The 23,783-nt window shown below is 45.1% G+C and overlaps 1 protein-coding gene across 2 annotated transcripts in view; it reads left to right on the forward strand.

Moving 5' to 3' along the window:
* Nucleotides 1-23,783, forward strand: part of LOC142578633 (uncharacterized) — a 174,054-nt gene that overhangs the window by 47,368 nt on the left and 102,903 nt on the right. For both annotated transcript variants that reach the window (XM_075688061.1, XM_075688060.1), the window contains 5 exons: nucleotides 2,452-2,606; nucleotides 4,199-4,670; nucleotides 5,095-5,322; nucleotides 7,678-7,956; nucleotides 19,492-19,815. In XM_075688061.1, coding sequence (XP_075544176.1) covers nucleotides 2,545-2,606; nucleotides 4,199-4,670; nucleotides 5,095-5,322; nucleotides 7,678-7,956; nucleotides 19,492-19,815 — 1,365 coding nt within the window. In that variant the 5' untranslated portion in view covers nucleotides 2,452-2,544. The remainder of the gene's footprint in view (nucleotides 1-2,451; nucleotides 2,607-4,198; nucleotides 4,671-5,094; nucleotides 5,323-7,677; nucleotides 7,957-19,491; nucleotides 19,816-23,783) is intronic.

Consider the following 23,783-nt stretch of genomic DNA (forward strand, 5'->3'; position numbering starts at 1 on the left):
CTCGAGAATCTCTAAGGCGTCAATATTATTGCAAACAGAGCCTTGATAATCGAGAAGTCGAGGTAAATGCAGGACATGATTAGGGACTCCCCAAGGACATTCAAGCACTTGCCCAATGAGGAAAGCACTCTTCAGTTAAATTCTGTCACTAGCACTCAGCTACACGTTGCAAAAAACGACTTCGTATTGTGCAATAAGTTGAAATAAAATGCTACTTGCCCAGTTCCCTTTCATGTTTAGAAAAAAATAATTAAAATTACCGTTGACAGTGACGCGAGCGGTTGAAAGGCTTCGTTTTTGCTCGACTTTGCGCCGCCCATGCTTTCGCGTTTCAGTACTTTCCTGATCGCATAATGCCACGCTGGCTTTCCTGGCTCGCGAAACTCGCATAAACTGCAAGTAGCAGAGAATTCAACTTCCATGTGATGTCGCGGGATGCCCGGTTGATCTATGCCACTTGACCAAAAATAAGGTGTAGCGGCGAATCCGCCACTCTGTTTTGGCTGGGTGCCGCCGCCTGTCGGGCGCCGTTTTACTTGCCGACGGCAGCAAAGGGCGGTGATGGCGTATGCAACGTCACTGCTCCCCGACTGGGTGGCGGGAGATTTGAATTTCGAAAAAGATATTCGGACCCTTCAGATACAATTTTCTCATAAACTTAGTCTTTTCTTGGGAGGAAACAAGCATTGTGAGGTTTCTGGAATGGTGTTTAAACAGTCCACGTCGCGGTAGATACTAAGTCTGCGTCGACTTAGTATCTGCCTTTAGTGTCTCTTTAAAGACACCTCACCAGGTCTGTCCATATTGAGCTGACGAGCGCAATGCATACAAAGCACGCTAACAATCGTGTCTGCTAAGTATTACACCACTGCGCACCATGGAAAAGGCTTAAATTTGAAACCAAATGCCGTCTGTTCTCCTCGCGGGTGGCGCTCTCCCAGCCGGAGAGTCAATGTCTCTCGCTCAAGTGCGCTACGTGCATGGCGGTGCCGTGACGTTGCTCATAGCGACACGAGACCACGAGAATTATCCAAGGCAGCATCAGTTATTTGTTTAATCTCTTGCTTCAATTAACAGACGAATTAAAGTTGATAAAAATAATAAAACATAGAAACCAAATGTCTGCGTGTCTTTGTTTTACTTCGTACCGTACCAACAGAGATGTACTTCCGTTTCGTCTGCTTGTTCCCCCGTGGTGCAGTCGCATGCAGAGAGAATGAAACTATGTCATTTTCTACCGAGTTCCAACGCCGCGATCATGCTCTTTAAAAAAATAAAATTAAATTATGGGGTTTTACGTGCGAAAACCATAATTTGATTATGAGGCACACCGTAGTTGGGAAACTCCGGAATAATATGTACTACCAGGGGATTTTCGACGTGCACCTAAATCTAAGTAAAGGGGTGTTTTCGCATATCGCCCCCATCGAAAAGCGGCCGCCGTGGCCGGGACATGCTCTTTCATCCTCTTGCGCCTGCCTCAGTGTCAGTGATTGTGGCACTGACTTATACTGCTAATCAGGTGTCCTCATGCAGAGCCTGCAAAATTGTGCAATGACCCTGAAATGTGGCAGGGTGTGCTGCCGCTTAGGCAACAGGGCAGTGATGCAGGCATTAGCGGTGTGATTTATGCTACCGATGTGCTTCCCTCGTGGCGGTTTATGATCGGCTGTTTTACAAAGCGCTCTACAACTTTCTCATGAGAATTTTTTGCCTAACTTTGTTGCTTCCAGAGTTGGTTAAATAATCTTGACTAATTATGCAGTTGAGCAGAATACAAAAAATAGTATGACTTACTGTATACAATGGTCAGCAACATGCATTTTGTTGCTTCGTCTTAGAGTGCATCAGCACATTTTTAAACTCTAGCTAAAGGTAGCTAGGACACCCTGTATATCCATAAATGTATCTGCCTAGATAGTGACTGATCCAACAGCGGCCTTGCCAAACTCGGGAAAGTAGGCAAATCACGCTCCACCTCAAAAACTTATTTTCCTTTTATTCATGTTTGAGAACCACGCTGCCCACATACCACTTTGATACCAGCAAGAACAAGTTGGGCCCGTCTTTGATTGTGTTGTTTCGATTGGGCATGCGTGGAAGGTATCTCTCTCTTCCAGCAAGGCTCCTTTCGTCGAAGGTATTTCTTTGTTTGAATTTCTCGCTTAAGCTTTTGTTTTTGCTTGTAGTCGAGCAAGCAACCGATAACTTGTGCTGCCTGCTAATTGTGAGCTAAAGGAATTGATTGTGAAGGGAAAACAGTTTCTGTTCGGAAGAGCACCAACACAGGCTGACGTGAGCTGTCTGTCAGTGTCGCTCTTGGCACTAACGAGCGATTATGCACATGTGATGCCCTGTTGGTTGCTGGAAGTAGTGCACTGTGTTGGCATCATCTGTGTTGTAGAGCTTGCAGCAACTCGGCCAACCACGTGGTTCACCGTGTCCATGCAGGATGAGACAGCGTAAGGGCTTCGCGGCGCCCTGCAGCGGGACGGCAGCGAGGAGCAAGGGCCTGCAGCTGCGCGCCACTTGCCGATCGTGGCCATGAGCTCGCCTCTGCAGCCAGCGGCAACTACCGGTGATGGCCTCGGCTGCAACCGGCGCAGGTTCGCTTTTCACTGCGTCTTCTTGCTGGCTTCTTCTTTATTTATTTATGTGAGTTGCATGAACGATTACAGAGAAAGTTAAACAAAAATGCTGTTTCACTTCTTTCCTCCATTGATTCGAAGCATTTGCTGGAGAACTGCATTCAGGAATTGCACATATCGGTGAGGAACGGGGCATTGTGGCATGCCTACAGAGCTAATATCGGTGCATGTGGTGCATTGTAATGATAGAGGATTTGGAAGGGGGTTAGGAGCAGGATTATTATTACTTCCCATGCCAAGAAAGCTCAAGAAGGCAGCATGTTAGCATTCCTTAACATCCCTGGTACACGTGAGGTTTTGACGCATTCTGTATAAATATTTGTAAGCCTTATGAATGCAATACCCTTCCCTCTTTTTCAAATCTGCTTTCCTTCCGTAGTTCCATCTTGCAAAGCTCGTATAACTCTATCCACATGTACTTATACTCAGTAGTACCATATCAATAACTTGAATGCAGCTGTAGCTGCTCTCACATGTTCTCACTGTATCATCGAAGTTGCTGATGACATATCGCCCTCTACACCTCGCCGAACCTTGTTACAACGAATGCGGCTATACACTCAAACCTCATTATAATGAAGTAAATGAAATTCCTATTGAAATCCCCATAGGAGTCCATGCCTTCTCGATCACACAGCGGAGCGCTATTTTTGTGTAACACGTGATGCTCGACTATGACAAGCCAAGTAGAAAGCGGACGTGATGAACCATAACAATACACTAGAAGGAAGCTATCTAAAGGCTGTCGCGTCAGGTGCAAATTAGCGTGTTGCACACGCCGGTATTTTTTTGTTGCTTTATTCAGATTTCATCGCATGCGTGGCTGTGTGGTGGTTCCATGGGCCGCAAAGCTGTCTTATTTCCATGTTCACTAGAATGCACCCCATTGGGCACATATTTCAGTATAATAATGGAGATAATGACGTAACGGATATAACGAAGTAATTTCCACTCCCCCTTCAACTTCGTTATAACAAGGTTTGAGTGTATTGAATTTGTGGTTATACTGAACTCTTGCAGATATTTTACAAAATTCATGTGCATTTAGGACTCTATTTAACGAACTTGCATAAGTGCTTTGTGCATATGTGAGGCTTATCTTGGCCCACAACAATAATCGCCATCTGCCTTGCTTGTGTTTCCCTTCTTGAAAACTCTGCAATCTCTACTTTCCTGTCAAGAATGCTATATCATGCTGATGACGTGCATGTCATTTATGGCCTGGATGTACTGGGTGTGCAGTGTTAAAGAAAAGAAAGGTGTGCAAGACATATAACGATTATTATTGTTGGACGAGATAAGCCCGAAAGGGTGCAAACATTTTTAAGAGTGCACGATTCAGGCTTTCCTGCACAATAATTCTCTTTCCCTCATTTTGTGCTCTGCAACAACATGATGGGAAAATTGCGCCGATAAAGTGTTGCTCATCAGAAACATGTTTCAATCATTTCTGGTTCTATGTGCCTTAGCTGCTAAAGGCGATATTGCAGTGGGAGTCTCAGAGCTACAGAATGCTATCCATGCTTTCAGTGATGAATCATTGGGTGCAGGTTCCTCTGCCGGGAGTGGGCATTTGCCAAGCTGGCCCACTGCCTTGACCAGCGACCCGCGTCTAAGACATGTGGTGCGCTTGTGGTTGGTGGGCCAGGCTGTGGCAAGACGGCCTTTTTCCAGGAGATTGCACAGCCCACAGCGGCCGACCCAGAGGTGCACCAGCATGTGCTTAGCCAGCGCCTGCTGGCGCACCACTTTTGCCAGGCTCATGACACACGAACCCTGGCCGTGGCCTCGTTTGTGCTGGGCCTGGTGCGTCAGCTGTGCCGGTGTGAACAAGCAGGCCTGCTGAATGGTTACCGGGACCGGCTGCGTGAGGCTGAAGCTGCCCTTGAGCCTGCGATGTGCGCGCGCTGGCCTGATGAAGCATTTAAAAAGGCCGTGCTGTTTCCGCTGCTCGAGATTGAGCCACCTGAGCAGCCATGTCTGCTGCTTGTGGACTCGGTCGACGAGTCACTCCTTGTCCAGGTATGCACATCTGGCTCTGATGAAGCCTCGTGTGCTTCAATCTCCTGCCAAAGATGGGATGCCAGCACTGTACTGTGCCATATTGTGGAGGTGCTGGGTCCCCTTTTGTGTGCCAATTTAGTATTGGCTATCTCTTTCTTGTAGTTTTTGCCAACTCACAGGTGCCATCAAGAAAGCATACATGAAAGAATTATCCAATTAAAAAGGAAAGATGTTTTGAGATTTGCCTTCAGGAAGGCACAGCTGTTCAATGAAGTTGTTAATACTAAGGATAAGAGGATGACATGGGTATGTGTTAAAAGAAGTTGTTATATTATTATTATATCTATAAAATATAATTTATAAAATTTAAAAGCTTTGTGAAATGTAATATAACAAAAGATTCATTAGATCATGTCCCATTGGAGTGTGTCTTCATTTTCAGGTGAACATCTCTGGTATGACGGGCAATGGCAGTCATCGCGGCCATCGCCGCCACCATCACCACCATGGGGATGAACAGAGGCACTGCTGTTCCTCTGAGGGTGGCAGCCGCACAATTGCCGAACTGCTGGCTGCCCACCAGCAGCTCTTCCCACAGTGGCTGTTGCTCGTCTGCTCAGCGCGCAGGCAGAGCAAGACCATCACACGGATGTTTACTGGCTTCAGAAAGGTGCGTGCAATGAAGAAAATGCGAGACACTTTTATGCTGCCCAGGTAGTGTGTACAACAAGACATATTTAATAGGGGATGCCAAGGCACATGTACAAAGTTTTTGGACGTTGGAAGTGAAGTTTAATATTTCCAAAGAGCAGTTTTGACAAATAGTATGTCATTTTGTGTGTTATAGTATTCCCATAGCTACAATAGATACATGAGGGCCAGGATAACATAAAACTATTCCAGTCTGTTTTTATAACAAATCATCAGCCTCCTGTGATAGGTCAAAATGGCTCAGGTTCCACCCGTATAGACATAGAGCTCACCCATATGCGATAAGCCCAAGCCATTTTGACCTATCATGGAGGGCTAATGGCAGAATTTGAAATAAAAACAAATTGGAATAGCTTTGTGTTATTCCGGCCTAGTTCTTGCCAGATCATGAAAGCAAGGCATCATTAGGTGAAGTGATTCTCTGGAAGGGAAATTAGCCAGGGATAGCCAAGTGGTGATGGCTGTTATACTCCAAAGAAATAGCTGACTTGCTTGCCTTGAGGGGAAGCACTTACAGTGTCCACAGCCCCTTAGCGGTCACCATATTCCTCTGTTCAGTGCATATCATCATCGATGGGTGAGATGTTTTACTCCTGGTGCTACACTCAACACACTCGAGCAAATGAATAAAGTACTGGTCAAGCTGGTAAAATTGAAGTTTTAAGTATGGTGTTGGGCAAATGGGAGTGTATGTAAGAAGACATCGGAAATAATGCAGACCTTGTATGTATTCTTTTGTGCGTCACTTTTTGCTAGCACATTATATGGTATTTAAGGACACAACATATGACACATTTAAGCCACATGCAAAAAGTGACAGACTCAGTGGTCAGTAAAAAAAATTAAAAATCGAGAAAGAAGACAAGAAGAGAAAACATGTCTTCAGCTTCAGGAGCATGCTAAAGGAACCCCAAGAGGTCAGAATTAACCTGGAGCCCTCCATTACGGTGCTCCTGATAACCCATTGTGCATTTTCTGGACGTTAAGCCCCATAATTTATACAGTCGACTTCTGCTAATTTGACGCTGATGAGACTGACAAACTTAATCGAATTATCCGGTGGGTTGAATTAAACAAGATGCCTAAAAAACACCGAAACACACTGCTGATTCATTTGGCAGTATTTGCTGCAGTCTAAAATGCCCCTGAACCAAACGCGCGCCCACTTTCTATGTGTCCAAAGTGGAAAAATAACGTGGAAATTACGTTAAAGCTTCTAAACAAAGTAGAAATCTTACGCGCACCTGATTTTTAAGCAAGAAAAATGGCCTAAGCATGCGTCACATAACGGTGGCCGGTCTCCTAAAGGCAGCTCTCCCGCGATGCATCCGTGCTATGTGGTAAAGTACTCGAACACCGCGAAGGGGGTTTTGGTATTGTGTCCGGTTGCACATGGCAGGCAATACACATGGCAGGCAGTATCCTGCCCAGTATTCCTGAAGAATAAAGAAAGAAGCAAAGATGCATGTTTAGAATAGGGTAAATGCCATAATCAGACAATTGTGAGCTATGGCTATCTCTTGGAAATCGTCCTAGGTGAAGCCGAAAATAGGGTGTTTTCGACAGGAGATGACGTGTGTGCAAAGTATTCACTGTCCCCTAAGCCCAGACAAAATGGACGCTGCCACTAAAGGGCTTACTGTTGGGGTCACCATAGGGGCCAGGCGCGTCAGTGCAGACTGGTGAAGTTCGAATTATCTGGTGAAGGTAAATCTTAAGATCAAAATCATGAAAGTTTGAGCCCATAGAAATGCATGGGTGTCAGCCGGGACCTTTGGTTGGGATCAAATTGACCGAAGTGTCGAATTAATGGAAGTCTACTTTATGTCATAAGGTTAGTGGCAAAGACAGATGTCGAGAGAACTCTCCATTGTGACATTATCATTTCTAGTGTCATTGCCCTTTTTGCATTTATTTTGTCCTTATTTCTGTATTGCTGTGTAACATAAAGAAATGTAGTAGCTGAGGTACTCTTTACCTCAAGCTCTCTTCTGCAACTCATGTATAACAGGTTTGTTTATTCACAATATGTAGTCACGTGAGCATGACACAGAAAAATAGGTGACCATGCACAAATGTGATTGTCATATACACGTTCACAAAAGAAAGAGAAAAGAAAATGCGAAATAACAAGGCAAGGAAAACCCACATAACATTACACAGTCATGTCATCATGGAAGGGCAATATAGAGTGAAACAAGGCATGACAGATTGCTTTTTGTGGCAGTGACGGGTGATCACAATCTCAGCACTTGTCCTGTGTTGTCTCCAGCTGCTATGTCAGCAAGGTGGCTTTGGGCTGTGGTTCATGCAGATCAGCCTGGATGACCTTCGCAAGGCGTCTGTAGTGCGCGACATGCAGCAGTACATATTGGCACGGCTGGATGGTGAGGAAGCACTGCGACAGCAGTTGGGTGCCCGTGACACGGCAGAGGCCCTGAACCAGCTGCACATCAAGAGCAATGGATGCCTGCTGTACCTTGAGTGTCTGCTTGATGGCGTTGCCCAGCGGTGGGTGACGCTGCGTGAGATACGGCACATTCCAGGCACCCTCAATGGCCTCTACCTGTGGCTGTGTCAGCGCCTCTTCCAGGCAAGTATCTTGTCATGTCATGAGGGTCTGACCATTGTGAACGTTGTGAAGCAGGCTGTACCACTGGCCTGTAAATAGGAACCTTGAATAACCTTTTGCCAACTGACCCAGCACTGCTCCACTGCAATTCACTGTGTTTGTGGCACAGAGCAGGTGGCTACTTGCATTAGCCACTCATAGCTCGTGTGAGAACAGCTCAATTGTAACAAAGATGTGAAGAAGGGCACTAATCGGTAGTGCTGCTGCAGCCTTAGCGGCCTGCATGAAGCTAACCCATATAGCCTTGCTGGAGCAGTGTAGCTCCTTGTCTTTTGCCGAGACATATAAGCATAGACATAATGGGTGTCACAGGTGTGATATATATGGGCTGTCTACGCCGATCCGTATACCCAAGTTATCTACTAGCTTAAGCCATTAGGTATGCGCTCGGAAGTCGTGATCCTATCCTGGTCATTCCATTGTCGTGATTCCAGCATTCTTTTCCGACTGTCGTCATGGTGTCGTCGTACCATTGTCATCATTTTAGAAATGTCATCTAAGTGTTATCATGCTGTCGTCACCTTACTACCTTCATTGTTCCGTTGACGTCATTCCTTGTAATCATGCTGTCATCATTCAATTCTGATTATGCCATGGTTGTCATGACATTATTGTCATTGCGTCATCATCATACAGTGGTCGTCATGCATTTGTTGTCATACCTTTGTTGTCATGCTGTTGTAGTCATTGCATTATCATTCCAGCTTCGTCATCTGATTCTCGTCATACAGTACTTGTCGTACAGTTATCACATCATCGTCATCATATACTTGTGGTAATCCCATTGTCCTCGCACTGTCATCATTATACTGTTATGGTCATGATTTCAGAATTATCCTCCCATTGTTGTCATGCCGTTGTCATACTGCCTTAGTTGTTTCATTTATGTTATTGCTTCTTTTCCTTCTTCGTCGTTTCATTGTCGTTGTACAGTCGTCCTCATGCTATCACGGTCATGTCCGGTCCTGGCGAGTAAGTGTCATAGCAAAGGGAAATATCCCGGAGACAGTGCATATTGCATTTAGCCAAAGCAATGGAAATTTCAGGATGACCACTACAGATTCTAAATAAATCTGTCTTCAGCCGAACCTTGTGTTGCTACATTTCTTGAATGATAATCTCACCAATGTCAACAGCCATCATGAGATAGGGTATGCCAATATATTTTTTATTTTGTGTGTGTAGCACAAGAACATTTATAATGTATGTTGTAGATCATAATGTCACAAGATATCATCGCCTGTGCTGTACTAGTATATCTGCCATGCTTTCTTTTTTTTATTCTAGTTTCCTTCTGTTATTGCACTTTGTATGCCAATATGCTGTCCTTATTTTATATGAAGCCTTGCAGCTGACCTTGACAGGTCCCCCGACAAGCCTTGGTTCATTTTGTACACCTATGTTGCTCCTTCGTTCAGGTGTCCACTAAAAACTGTTACGCACATGGCCATCGCATATCACATCAAACTGCAATCCGGTATATGATGTGAACAGAAAGTAAATGTGATTTGTGTATTTGGCGTTTACATGCCTGCCCCTGTTTGTGACACTGGCATGGTTCATTCTGAAATGCCTAGATTTGTGGTGCGTGTTTTGTGTTAGGGGGAGCAGTGATGCAGCACCTCACATCAAGTAAACGTGTGTAAGCAGTGTACCGTATACAGTTGCCAATTGATTTTTCGGACTCCAAGAATTCGAACTTGATAGATATTCTGGACTTAATAAATGCACCGTCAGGGTTCCCATAGAGCTAATGTATTTGTGCGACCAATTTTTTTAGGCAAACTTAGGTCCCAAAGTTTGATTTTCCAAACTAAATCGCTCATTCCGAGCCGCGCTACCCAATCTTGGATGTCGCCATATTGGATATTCCAGTGTATTGATCAGGCTTGGTTCCCAGTGACCCACTTTATAGTCTCCAAGGTTAGGAGGCGCATGCTATCAATAGAGAGTGCACGCTATCCTCAGGTCTCGAAGGCCATGCCCACTCTTCCTTTACTGACAAAATGCTCCAGGAGACGCCGTTTTCTCGGTCAGCACTATCATCGTAATCACCTAGTGTGGAATCCTCTTTTTCGTTTCTTTCTTTCTTTCTTCTTTTCTTTTTTAAGTTTTGGTCACCATTCTGCACATGGTGTGTCCACAGAGCAAGTGTGTCTCGGAGACGTCGCATCTTTGTGTGTATTTTTGTGGCTTCGCATTTGTGTGCTTGGCGCCACCTCCTGTGCCTTCACGAGAGAGAAGTGGTGCGAAGAAATGTGGCTTGTTTTAGATCTCTATGGCGATCGTTGTTGGCGGAGATTGCCAACATGGTGGCGCTCTTGGCGACTGTATACGGACGCGATGTTACTCTTGCACAAATCCAAAGAAATCTGATTGCCTCCAAGTATAGTATGAGGCAGGGCATTATTAAAGATTTTTTAAAGCCTCTCTAAGCCTAATAAATTTTTTGACTGAACAAATTTTTTCGGACTGTTCGATTTTTCGGACTATTTTTCAGTCCCTGCGGGGTCCAAAAAAGTTAGTCGGCCACTGTACATTGTGGGGTTCTCCTCCGTGCTCTTGGGACAAAGGAACAACAACACAGTAGCGCAAACAATCACAAGGGCATTTATTGCACCTTTCCTAGATCAATGCCTGCTAGCCGAGTTGCTGTCCACCAGATGTGGTGTTCTTCACCCGTGCTCTTGGGACAAAGGAACGACATCACAGTAGTGCAAACAATCACGAGGGCATTTATTGCACCTTTCATAGATCAATGCCTGCTAGCCGAGTTGCTATCCACAAAACATGCCGATGGGCGCGCAACAAATCTTGAAATCCGACTCACCGCGACCGGATAGCGAGCGAATATGTTCGCCCCATGCTGGATCCCAACGCCTGGTCGTTCGCGCGTACTGTCACGCGAACCGTGGTGCGTTCGAAGGCAGCCACGCGAGGCGGTCTCGCAGAAGCATGGGTCGGCGCGCGGGACGTCCACACTGTTCGCCGATCTTCCGGGAAAGAGACTGCCTGTTCTCCCCTGCGCCCCCAAGTAACCCTGCCGTGCAGCGGCGTTAGCAGCGCAACACTCGCGCCATCTCTCGCACTGCGCCCCAACCACATCGACCGCCGCGTGCATCACGCAGGCCACGCGGCGAAGCCGGATTACAGGAGACGTGCCATGCGGGAAAAAACATATCAGGGGACGCGCAAGAGTCGCGCATCCCCACAACTTGCATAATATTTTTCTACACTTTTCATTGAGGGCGGCTGGTAGTGTATAGTCAGGCTTCTTAAAGGGGCCCTCGAACACTTCAAGCCACAGTTTTTTGGTTGCAGATTGTGTAGATTCACAGTTAGAGAGATAAATGTGACAAGAATGGCAGTGAAGGGCGTATTCAGTACGCGTCTGAAGTTATTCAGCTGAGAAATTTCAAAATACAAGAAAAAAAAATGCATGCCCTCAACTCAAGTTTTGCATGGCTTTCTGTTCCCATACTTCTCATAAACTGATGTAACCCCTCGCTGCTGATAGTAAGAACCTGAAGTGCCTACGTAGCGGAAGTTCACAACTGCTTACATGTTCCGGTTACTCTGGTGTGCTGATGGCGCCAGTCGAACAACCTGGTACTGTGCGACGTCTCTTTTCTTCAGTTCAGCTTTAGTTCAACGCAGCACTGTGATCAACAAAAAAGTGTGCGGTGTGAAACCTGTACTGTAAGGTGTGAAACCTGTACCACAAGAAAGACGTCCAAATGAGGCAGTGAGGCAACAAGGCTGCTCATGAGTGCATAAAAGCAAGAAGAGAAGCTCTTGTGCTTAGGTTAGTACACTCTATCAGCCACCATACCAGAGGGGAAACAGCAGCCAGCGCCCCTACCCAGTTTTGTGGTTGTAGTGATTTTTTTTACGGTCATATCTGTGTCCGTCAATATAAATATCACGCCAAACAAATATAAAATCAATTCTTAAATCATTATGTTCTTGCTTCAATGCAGTGCTTATCTGCGAGTTAATTTTTAATCCGTCATGGAGCAGCGGGTTCCAACATCAATGATGGTTCTGATAAGCGCCACTGGGCGATGATGCAGCTGGCAGCAATGTAGTGATTTGTTTGCGCGATTAAAGTAATAAATATTTAGCTGCTTTGGGCTGCACCAGAAGCATCTCCAGCCGAAAGATGGTGCCTTGAAAAGTGTGCTAGGGGCCCTGAAACGAATTTGTCAATTTACAAACATACCAAGTTGTTAAGGTGGGTCCTCCAGATCATTAAGTGACATGTTTAAGCACTCCGCGTAAAGCACGTAATTTATTATAAGGTATTAAAGATGTGCTCCGCTACCGATTGCAGTGGTGCCACTCTCCTGAGCTTTCAACCACCCCGCAACAATCTACATAGCTGGTGGACATTATGTCAGTTTTGCGAGCTGTCCGATTGACTACCTAGGTTGCTTCATCGATTATTTTCCAACTTTAAGGGGAACAAATGTTGTTCGTAATAAGTGGAATGTTGGTTAATTCGTTTCTATAACAAGGAAAGTAACAAGAAGAGAATACGCAACAGCAATTTATCACTACACTCAAGCACTTCCAGCACGCAGCAAGTGTTGTCTGCTTGTGTTACAACGTGTTTCGTGTTGATAGAAGCTGTGCAGTCAGTGTTGTCCTCGAGGTTTCTTTTCGTGAGGACCATGAGTCACCCTTGTTGCATTGTGGGTTTCCAGCCTAGCTACTGGTGACATGTCAAGCTGCGGCTTCATGTCCCTCTGCAGTGCAACAGGTGAGCGGAGGGGCTGCAGTGAATCAGGCTGTCGGTATCTGATCGGCGCCAGGATCCATGCGTCTGCGACCGTCACTTCACGCCGGAAAATTACTACCACGATAGAGAGGAACTGAATATTGGTATGTGCAATTCAAAGACAGGACAGAAGATACACACAGAGACAGGACAAGCGCTAACTCGCAACAAATTTTTATTCTGAAGACTTTGTCTACTTAAGTAGACAGCATACCAGGATTGCGCAAGCGCACTGTCCATCAAGCTGACCGTTGCATCATAGCAAGAAGCATGTAGATTACAGCATCATTTCTAAAGACTGCATCTCTTTGCTATGCAAAACAACCGACGTGTCGCTAATACAGGCACTTCCTTTCTTTCTAATATGATTTCTCCATGACTTCCATGATTTTTCTGGCCAAAGCATTGCCACTCCTGCCTAGAATTTGAATACTGGAAAAAATACCGGAAAGAATGATAGAGAGATTTAATATGCCTGGCATTCTGGTAAACACAGGAGAACTGGGCATTGTGCCAGATGGGCGGAGGTGCAAACGTGAGTGGCCTGCAAGGTGCAGCCGCCTGGTGACACATAGCTCAACTGGACAAACACTGAGCTAATATAGCAGTAACCATGTCTGTTTTACTTTGCTGCTGGTGTTAGTTTTCAGCAGCGGTGTAATCGTGAACACTTTGTCTTTTTAAATGTTTAAGATGTTTTACACTTGGTTACAGCAATACAAGCTCTGTGGTCGGCTGGTTGAGTATGGCTAGGGAGGAGGGTAACTTGTAATCATCCGCAGCTGTCTTAATACAAGATGCTTCAATTAAACTGTAGTGAAAATGCTTTTACTGTAGCTATACCCTACATCTCTGCAAAATTTTTCCAGACTGTTTCAGGGACCTTTTAAGGGAAGCCTAGAGAAGAAAGAAATGATAGAGTATCCTTCAGGTATAACAACATACCAGTGTTGTGGGTGTCAGAGCTGGTGTTAGAGAGAAAATAATGTAGGCTGTCACAAATTTTGGTGCTCTGGAAACAGACAGGACACAGTGTAAACATAGTCAAAAACATATATCACACAAAACGACTAAAATTAAAGAAAATGAACCACAGTAAAAGCTTGTTAATTAGAATTCCACGGGGATGCTACGAAAAGTCGAATTATATGAAATTAGAACTAACAAAAGTCGGAGAAAAAAATCGCTCAGTTAAGGCGCATATATAGCCTGACATAGCATAAGTGCATGCGTGCAGGCGCTACATCACGTTGGCGTGAACAACAACGTCTATAGTTCGAAGCCCTGGTGCAGCCAACGTAACTGGACGTGGCCAATGTGGTCCGACGTGCCTGACGTTGAGTTGGCTCTTGCTCCATCTGTGCATTTGTCACGCTGACTGCGCCGACCCACAATGCATGATGTGGAGAAAAAAAATGTTGCAGTTTCACCCAAAAGGTGTAGAATCAATTGCGATAGCAAATTAGTAGATACCTATGCGAAGTAAGGATAGTAATTTTATCAACTGTATTAACTTGTAAACATTCGCTTACTAACTAAATTAACAAGTGTGGTGTCGCACACGCACAGGTAAACATGAGCACATCTCGCTCAATGACCGCGGAAACTCGTAGAAAAATGCTGGAGGGAGGAATTGACCTTTGTACATCTCTCGCTTCAATGCGAACGAAATATAGGAAGCACAGTGCGTATGAAGCAACCGAGACTATGAGCACTCTGCAAACATTGCAGATCACTTTGAAGACGAAGCGCGTGCAGGCATGCACTTTGGCCATGTCGCAGATCGCTTTCAAGATATGGCACCTGCATGGCCGCGCCGTTAGCTGCAGCTGCCGGAGAAGAACTCCCCCGCTCCCTTGCTTCACCACTGTGCCTCCTTCCGCCCTGCCTTCCTCGCTCGTTCGCGCATGCGAGATTGAGCTGCATTCGCTGGCTCACCCTCGCAAGCTTTCACTTGCACATGCAGCATACGTTGCATGGCGGCAGTTTTATCGCCCTTGGACTTTATACGGAACCTCATGGTGATGCCGATGGTAGAAATGTGCCTGGAGTTTCTATGTGCTTGCTATCGCAATAAAAGGTGTCCACGCTGCTTTGCCGATGGTCGTTGACAGCCGTTCGAAGTGTTCAAAGCGGCGCGCGGGTTGGGGATCGTTCTGCACATGCTCCGAAGGGAGCAGCCGACGGCGTGTGTGTCGAAGCCTAGAGGGGACAGCATTTCGACGTGCAGTGCAAGCGACGTGGGGTGATTGGCCACAAGTGATATGTGCCAAGAATGTCGGACTACAAATGCACTTGCGAAATGCACTACAACCTTCTGTGATATTGGTCTCCAGTGTACTTTCGTAGCTGCACCGGCTGCACACTGCTGAGCTCCAGTGTACGTATAGGTGGCATCGAAACACATAAACCAGCAATGCTTTCCTATGAGTAATAGCCACGAATCTCAAAGGCTATGCTTTTTGGTAATGCGAGTGCCAATAAACGTCACGGCCGCCATGTTTCAGACATTACCAGGTGCCGCTTCTTGGCAGAACACCTCGTAGAGAAAGAGCGTAGCCTCTAAGATATAACATGAAAAAAGAAAGAGAAAAAAAAAAAACATGCAGCGCCATGTCTGTGTTTTTATCTTGAAGGTTTTGAGAGAGGGAGAAGCGCCCTGGAACAGAGGCGTTGGCCATGCCTGGCCAGGCGCAAATGTGTCTCTCTTCAGTCGGGCCTAAACAAAGGGCTGCACATGGAAAGAGCAAAGGTGCGCAGCCCGTGCAGCAACGCCAGCACCGCTAGTGTGCTCCAGCGCACTAGCACTCTCCCCATTCATGATGGCATGGAGTTCAAATTATATCGGTGGCGTTGCGGATTGCAGTGTGAATTAGCTGGATGCTTTACATATTGCTTTCAATACATTGTTGGGTGGACTGCGGCAGTCACTTTGAATTATCTGGATGTTTGAATTAATGTGTTGTGAATTAATGAGCTTTTACTGTGTAATGTAATCCTACACATCACATATCCTATACGTTAATATCCCTAAACTAGCTACATACAGTGCAGTTAAGGCATGCAGTGAATGCATGCCTTAACTGCATTCAAGGGCTCAAATCGCCACAGGCGCACTGAAAATAGCTTTAAAGGCCTAAATTATTATAATAATAATATAATATAATTAAGTATAAATAAAGGCCTGCCAGTACAATTATTAGGTGTCTCGGTGGTGTCTTGTCTTAGCACTCTTAGTATGTGCAACGATCGGAGTGGAAGTGGAGATGCGCGCTACCTGCCTCCCTTCTAGCACGCCCACATCTCCCCACTCGTCCTCTTGCACACACACAAAGACGGCGTGTGCCCTCTTTGCCTCCCTCCCTTGTGCGTGCAAGATGCTGTCGCACCAACCCACCATCCGCCACCATCCGTCTTGACTCAGCCTTGAATGCTTTCTCTTGCACCTACAGCATACAGTATGCAGCCGTGATTTTATCACACTTAGACTCTACACTGAATCTCATGGTGACGCTAATGACAACGGCAGAAATTCGCTGAAGTGTCTGATAATCTCTATCGCAATGAAACACCTCATCGAACAGCCAGAAGCTTGGTAGCGAACATCGAAACAGCTGTGCCTTAGGAGCATAAAACTACGACAGCTGCCAGCAGATCGGTATGCAAGAGCGCTGGTTCGAGGCTGTGAGATTATAAAAATGGCGGCGGTGGTTGCTTCAATTAATGCTGTTTCAAACCTGCAGCCACAGCAAAAAGTCAGAAAAATCTGACTGTTTCAAGTCGTGGTGTATGTCAACCCGACATGTCGTAAGATATCAGCTTTCATGGTTCTGACACGGTGGTGAGATCAGCCTCCGTTGCGAGTGACAGGGTTGCAACTCTGCCGAGACCAGCGCGGCACTGGACACAGGCTTGGCCAGGTGGAATGTGCCACTGATGTGGACAGGCAGTTGCCTCTGTGGCACTGTGGCAACAGTGGCCGGTGTCAGCAAATGGCATATAGAAAAATGCTTTGTGGTCAACAAAATTCTCTAGTACAACACTTTTGCTTGACAGTATCATAACTGCACTTATTTAATGTTGTCGTGAAGGAAAGGGTAGCTGCTCAACAGGTTCAGAAACCAGTGAAACCTTTATACATGTTGCAATACCTTCAGATCCTCAAAAGAGCTGCTCACTGGACACACTAGTGTCTGGTATTGGCAGGCATCTGTTCAATGCCAAGCCTACAGTGAAAACCACGTTTAGACCACCACTCACATGTCTCTTCTTTTTGGCCCAAAATTTAATTTTTCAGCTTTCAACCTGTGCTTGCAGTAGGGAAAATTTCTGCCACAAGCAAGTGAAAATTGCTGCTGGTTGATAAGCTTATCAAAGTCTTTCGAGAGTTCTGACATGGAAGGAGGCTCTTCAGAAACTTGTTGTTGAGTACATATCTGGGTTCCTTGTTGAACATTACTTGCTTTCTCTAAAACCAGGGTTTCAATCCAGTTTATCATTGAGGCATCTGGATGGTACTCAACTACTTTAGAATGAGGGCCTAAAGACGTTGCCAGGCTTGCTAGTTAGTCAAATTTGTAGTTTAGAAACCGTGTTTTTAGGCACTTAGCCAGATTAGTAGCAGACACAGAGATGTCTGCCTGGTGGCTGATGTTGCCCAAATGCATGAAGAAACAACACAATGTGGGTTGCTGATAGTGTCAGGTAGCCGTAAGCATCAACAGAAGTCCTGCGACAGTGCCCACTTCCTACTTTTGATATGCTTCACCGCAATACAGTTTGCATTCTTTGCCACATAACGCGGCTGCACAATGGCGAAGCTGATTAAAATAACCAACAGCAATTTTTTAAGCTTTTAATATTTTGAATAGTAAAGGTGGCCTTCGAATCGAATTGGACAAAACCGATTCAAATCGAATATACGAATATTTGAATGCTTGCACACCACTAGTTGCCAGCCATCTCCAGGTTGGCTCCTCTCTGGCCTGAGTCTCCGAAGCGGTTCCTCCATGACCCCAGACCTCAGCTGGAAATACATTTGTCCTGTTCCGAGTCCACAACAATGCCCCAGTCAGCTGCCTTCATTTTTCTCCTTTTCACTTCCGCGTGCTTCATGCATCACATTCCCCTTGTTTTGATAGTTTCTCTTTTCTTTTAGTAAATGTCCCGAACTTTTTTCCGCTGCCCTGCATCATTCTTCTTCACATACTTTTTTTAGCCCGTGTTGAGCCTTGTCATTCATGACATAGGCATCAGGTACAGCTGTCGGCGTGCCACCTATTCTTCAGCACTGTCAGTTGACATAGTGCCGGTGGGTAAGCTAATTGGCTGAGGCTCACAAATTCAAGAAATTCACCATTTTGTCACATCAATTTCACCATTTCTTCATTCAAGAGAGAGAAAGCAAGAAAAGGAAATGCAGGGAGGTCAACCAGACAATTGTCTGGTTTGCTTTCCTAAACTGGGGGTAAGGGAAAGGACGAATAAGAAGATGAAAGAGGCAAAGAATGAACACTGTGCATGTAGAAGAATGCGCAAGAGTATAAACGGTCTCTAAAGCCAGTGCACTGATAGCCTTTTATGTCAGCGATGGACTTGGCCACGGTCCGAATGTCTTTTACTCAGAAAATGGTGTCAACTCCATCTGGTTTAAGGTTGTCTGTAGAGAGAGGAGTTGGAAGTCGTAGCGAGCACAGGTGCTCAATGGTTTTCTTGCACCAACAGGAGTCGCACATTGGGCTATCGGGCATTCCAATATGGTTTGAGTAAGCATTCGCAAAATGCCACTTATTCAATCAAGGAAATGCAATGAAGGCACAATCAATCCCTATCGGACAACACAGTGCAAAACCTTTTTTCTTCACTTTGTTTGTTTGTTTACTTGTGCAAATTGTACTTCATCCTTTGCATTTTCACATCGTAGCCATCCAATACACTATGGCAAAATTGGTCATGTTTGACAGCCTGCGAACAACGCTAAGCTAAATGTCATTATAGCTGTCAAGTGCAGTGCAAACAAAAGCATAATTAAGTGCAACTCCTGGTGTTTTTCACTGTTCCTTTGGTTGCTTGCATCATTTTTTGTGCTTTGTGACTAATTCCTATCTGTGCTTTTATGCTAGTGAGGCAACAGGCAGCAATTGGAGCACTTACAGTTTGGTACATTTTAGTGTTGTATAGGTGCATTCATACTGTAGATCTTTCTCATTTGTGGCGCTATATTTTGTTGCTCCACTAGCTATGCTGTATCGAAAAGGAACTGCAGCACAAGGAACTCCCTTCTTCTCCAAATGTACACATTCCAACGTTACAATATCAGCTTAATGTCCAGCATGCTGGACTGGCACCATGATATCTATGGCCCTGTTCTCAGTGAGTGATGTTATTCGGCTAGCATTTGCTGTTGGGACTTCAGAAAGCAATGGTCTGAGCTTTTTAGTTGTCATTCAGGCCCCAACTTTTATTGAGACCTTATATGAAGATGCTAATTCATGATGTAGTAGCCAAAATGCATGCAGTGGTTTATGTAGCCTGTAACCAGCTAGCATCTAAATAAATGCAAAGGTGGAAAGGCAGGCATGGGCGAAGTGAATCTATCTTTCTATTGTTCTTGTGTCTACTAGATGGCTTTGATTGATCACCAGCTTACTGAAATGTTCCAGTTTATGTAAGGTAACTCTTTCAACATATTTTTTTTTTGTCTGTGTCCCACGCAGCGGCGGCAGTTCTTGCGTGTGCAACCGGTTCTGCATGTGCTGCTGGCAGCTGCGCAGCCCCTGACAGCAGACGAGCTGTTTTTGTGCCTGTGGACCCGCAACCAGCTGCTGACGCGCGATGAGTTCAGCCGACGGTTGACGCTGCTCTCACGGCTGCTCGTGGAGCGTGAGGATGGCTGCTTGCTGCTCTTTCACCACAGCTTCGCTGAGTGGCTGCTTGATGTGAAGCATTGCACCCAGAAGTACCTGTGCCATGCGGCCGAAGGGCATGCCATGCTCGCCATGATGCAGACGCTACGAGGCCCCCAGCTGCCACCCACACAGGTGCGGTTGTGTTGTGCCTTGACAACTGTCCCACTTTCCAGGTCAGCTTAATTGGATCCAGCAAAATAACAAATTTGTCACGTTCTACTATCTGCACATTTGTTTTGTTCCCTCTTTTTAAAAATTGATTTATAGATTACTTTTCCTGTGTACGTTTTGCTTTTGTATCCACCATTTCATTTCATTTCATTTCATTTTATTACCTTAAAGACCCCTTTCGGGGTATTACATAAGGGGTGGGTGGTACAAAAATACGGGAGGTTGCCACTATCTTATTTTCAAGACAGAGTATTCGTTACTTCATCCACGAAGGCAGATAAGGTGGTGATGGCAGCGACGTGGTGGGGAAGGTCGTTCCAGTCTTTAGCTGTACGATGAAAAAATGATGACGAGCAGGTGACAGTGCGCGCGCTAGGCCGAGCAACATTTAGTGGGTGGCCTGTGCGCAGCGATATGCGTGAAGGTGGTACAATGTAAGGTGCGTGGCGAAGCGAGCTGGTGAAGAATTTATGGAATAATGATAAGCTTGCGATACGGCGACTGTGCGCTAGTGTGTCCAAACCAGACTCTACTTTTAATGGCGATACGCTGATATCATATGAGTATGTCGAGTGAATGTATCTTACGGCGCGGTTCTGTATGGATTCTAATGCGTTGCTGAGGTAAATCTGGTGAGGATGCCATATGGGTGATGCGTATTCGAGTTTTGGCCTAACCAGTGTTTTATATGGTAGTAGTTTTACTTGTTGAGGAGCGTTGCGGAGATTGCGTTTCAGAAATCCCAAGGTTTTGTTAGCAGATGATATGATGTTAGTTATATGCGAGCACCAGTTTAAATCATGCGTGATCGTAATGCCTAGGTACTTAATAGAGTTTACAGTGTCGATTGGGATGTCATTAATTGTGTAGATAAAGTCATGCCGATTACGGCTGCGGGAAATTGACATAGATTTACATTTATTATTGTTTAGTACCATTAACCATTGATCACACCAGGCTGTAATGTTGTTCAGGTCATATAGAAGATAAATGCAGTCATTACTATTAGTGATAGTTCAATAGACAATACAATCATCAGCAAACATACGAATCTGAGAGGAAACATGCAATGGAAGATCGTTAATGTATATTAGGAACAGGAGGGGACCTAAGACTGAATCTTGGGGTACGCCTGATGTTACGGGAAGAAATTCTGAGGTAGTATTGTTAACACTGACGGACTGTGATCGGTTACTAAGAAATTCTTTTATCCATGCTAGGACATTGGGGTGGAAGTTCAAGCGAGAAAGTTTTAATAATAAGCGTTGATGAGCTACTTTATCAAACGCCTTTGCAAAGTCAAGAAAAATTATATCGGTCACAGTGTTAGTATTGAGATTTGAGTGTAGGTCATGAAGAAATGTAGCTAATTGAGTGTCACATGACAGCCCTTTATGGAAGCCATGTTGCGACGGATGAAAAAAGTTATTACTGTCTAGGAAATTCATTACGTGTGAGTATATGACGTGTTCCATTATTTTGCAAGGGATACTAGTTATGGATATTGGACGATAATTTAAGGGTGAATTACGGTTACCTAATTTGTAGACTGGAACGACCTTGCTCTTTTTCCACTCGTTAGGAAGCGTGCCTGATGATAGTGATTGGGAATACAGCAGGGTTAAATACATGGCAGAGATGAGCTTTGACGTGATATCGTCAACACCAGCTGATGAGGATAATTTATGATTATCAATTAGTGCGGATATTCCATCTGGCGAAAAAATAATATCCGGCATTGGAGCCATGGGAGCAACAGTGAAAACAGGAAGAGGCACGTGTGGTTCGGTAGTGAACAAAGATGAAAATGCATTGTTAAACAGTTTCGCACAGTCAATATCACGTAAGATTTCACCATCTTTCAAAATTCTGACACCAGGGGATGACTGGGGATTGATAACCTGCCAAAATTTTTTGGGGTTACTGCTGAGCATGCGGGGTAGGTCTGAATGAAAAAATGAGTGCTTCTGTTGCCGGATAGCTATCAGGTGGGCGCGTTCAGATACATAGTATTTTTCCCAGGAGCTAGCGCTTGGCCTCAGTTTAGCGAAGCGAAATTGACGTTTCTTTTTGTTTTCCGGTTTTTTTAGTGCGTTAGTGAACCATGGTTTATTACGATTAGAGCGAAGTAAGATGGTTGGTATAAACTGCGCAACGAGGTTAGTCATCTTATTTTGGAAGAGTAACCAGTTTTCTTGTATTGAGCGATTTTCAAAACCTAATTCAAATGATTGATAGAATGCGATTAGTTCGCTGTTTATGGTGGTATAATTCCCTTTTTCATACAGGCGGATTGTTTTCTGATCTGAACGACGTACTGTAGGTGAAAATGAGAAAACAGCGTGGATTACTTTGTGATCACTTATTTCGCGTAGGTAGCTAATGGAGGACATGCTTTCAGGATGAGTGGTTAGTATGAGGTCTAGTATGTTAGCCGAGCCATGAGTTGCACGCGTTGGCTCTGTTATCATCTGGGAGAGGTTAAAATTAAGGCAGATATCTAAGAATTCTCTAGCTCCTGTCGTGCTAGTAACTGTGCTAGAATAATATGACCAATCGATATGTGGGTAATTGAAATCCCCAAAGAGCAAGATGCAAGCGTTCGGGAATTTTTTTGTTAATTGGTTCAAGGTGTTATTCAGATGGCGGGGGAAGTCAGGATTAGTGTTGGGGGGACGATAACAGACGCCAAGAAGTAGTAGCTGTGGATTAGCGCGAATGATAAGCCATACAACTTCTAGGTCAGTGGCCACATTAACTGTGGAGCACATTAGATGTTTTTTTACTGCGATAAGAACGCCACCGCCCCGAGTACCCTGCCTATCTTTACGAAAAACATCGAAATTCGGTAGTTCACTCAGAACTTCACCGTCAGTTATATCATTGGTAAGCCATGTTTCAGTTAGTATGAGTAGGTCACTGCCAGACGAAGATACTAGATCTGATACTTGTTGTCTTTTCGGAAGAAAGCTTCTTATGTTAGTAAAAATAACAGAGATTGAAAAAGGTTCTCGGGGGACAGGCAGAGCACGTCGGGACGAATGCTGGTGACAACGCGATAGCTATACTAGTTCTTTCACGGATTGGGAAGCTGGATCAAAAATGTAGCGTTTTGAACCTATGAATAATGTTTCAAAGCGAAGAGAAAAAGGAACTGATTGGCTTCGTGCAAAAACGACAAGATGTTTTCGCGCGTTCTGTACCGGCTTAGAAAAATCCTCACCCATGCTGTATGAAGTGTTTTTAAGCTTGCGGCCATTCGACAAGATGGATTCTTTTGTTTTAAAGCAGGAAAGTTTGGCAATGATGGGCCGGTTACGACCGGGGATGTATCGACCAAGGCGATGCGCTCGCTCGATTTCCCTTGGCTCTAAAGAAACATTTAACTGGTCAGAACACAGCCGAATGACCAGTTCTTCTGACTGAGCAAATGATTCAGATTTGTTAGTATCCGTAATGCCATAAAAGATCAAGTTATTGCGCCGAGAGCGATTATCGGCGTCATCAATACGAGCTTCAAGATTACAAACCCGATGAACCGTCTCAGCGGTGTCGGTTTGCACGAATCCGAAGTGCTGCCTCAAGGGCTCAATTTGCTGGCAGTTTGCTTCAACGCTTCTTAAACGTCTACTGAGTTCGACCAGGGCGTCATTAGTTGCCAGCACTTGATGTTTAAGATCCTGGACTTCCGAGAGAAGTTCAGATTGCCCAGAAGATAGTTTCTTTAGCTCCTCTAAGACTGCCGCTGTATGGGGTCCAGGATTCAGCTCAATATCGCCTGATTGCAGCAACAGGAAACGCGCAACAGCAAAGCACTCACACGCCATAGAAAACAAACACTGGGGGCTCGGCAGCTGTACCAAGAGGTAATTGCTCGTCCTTTTAGCAAATAAACTGCGTGGTGAACCAACCTGCATGTCGAAGAGCAG

This window comes from Dermacentor variabilis, chromosome 4 (assembly GCF_050947875.1).
Source record: "Dermacentor variabilis isolate Ectoservices chromosome 4, ASM5094787v1, whole genome shotgun sequence".
NCBI classification, from domain to species: domain Eukaryota; kingdom Metazoa; phylum Arthropoda; class Arachnida; order Ixodida; family Ixodidae; genus Dermacentor; species Dermacentor variabilis.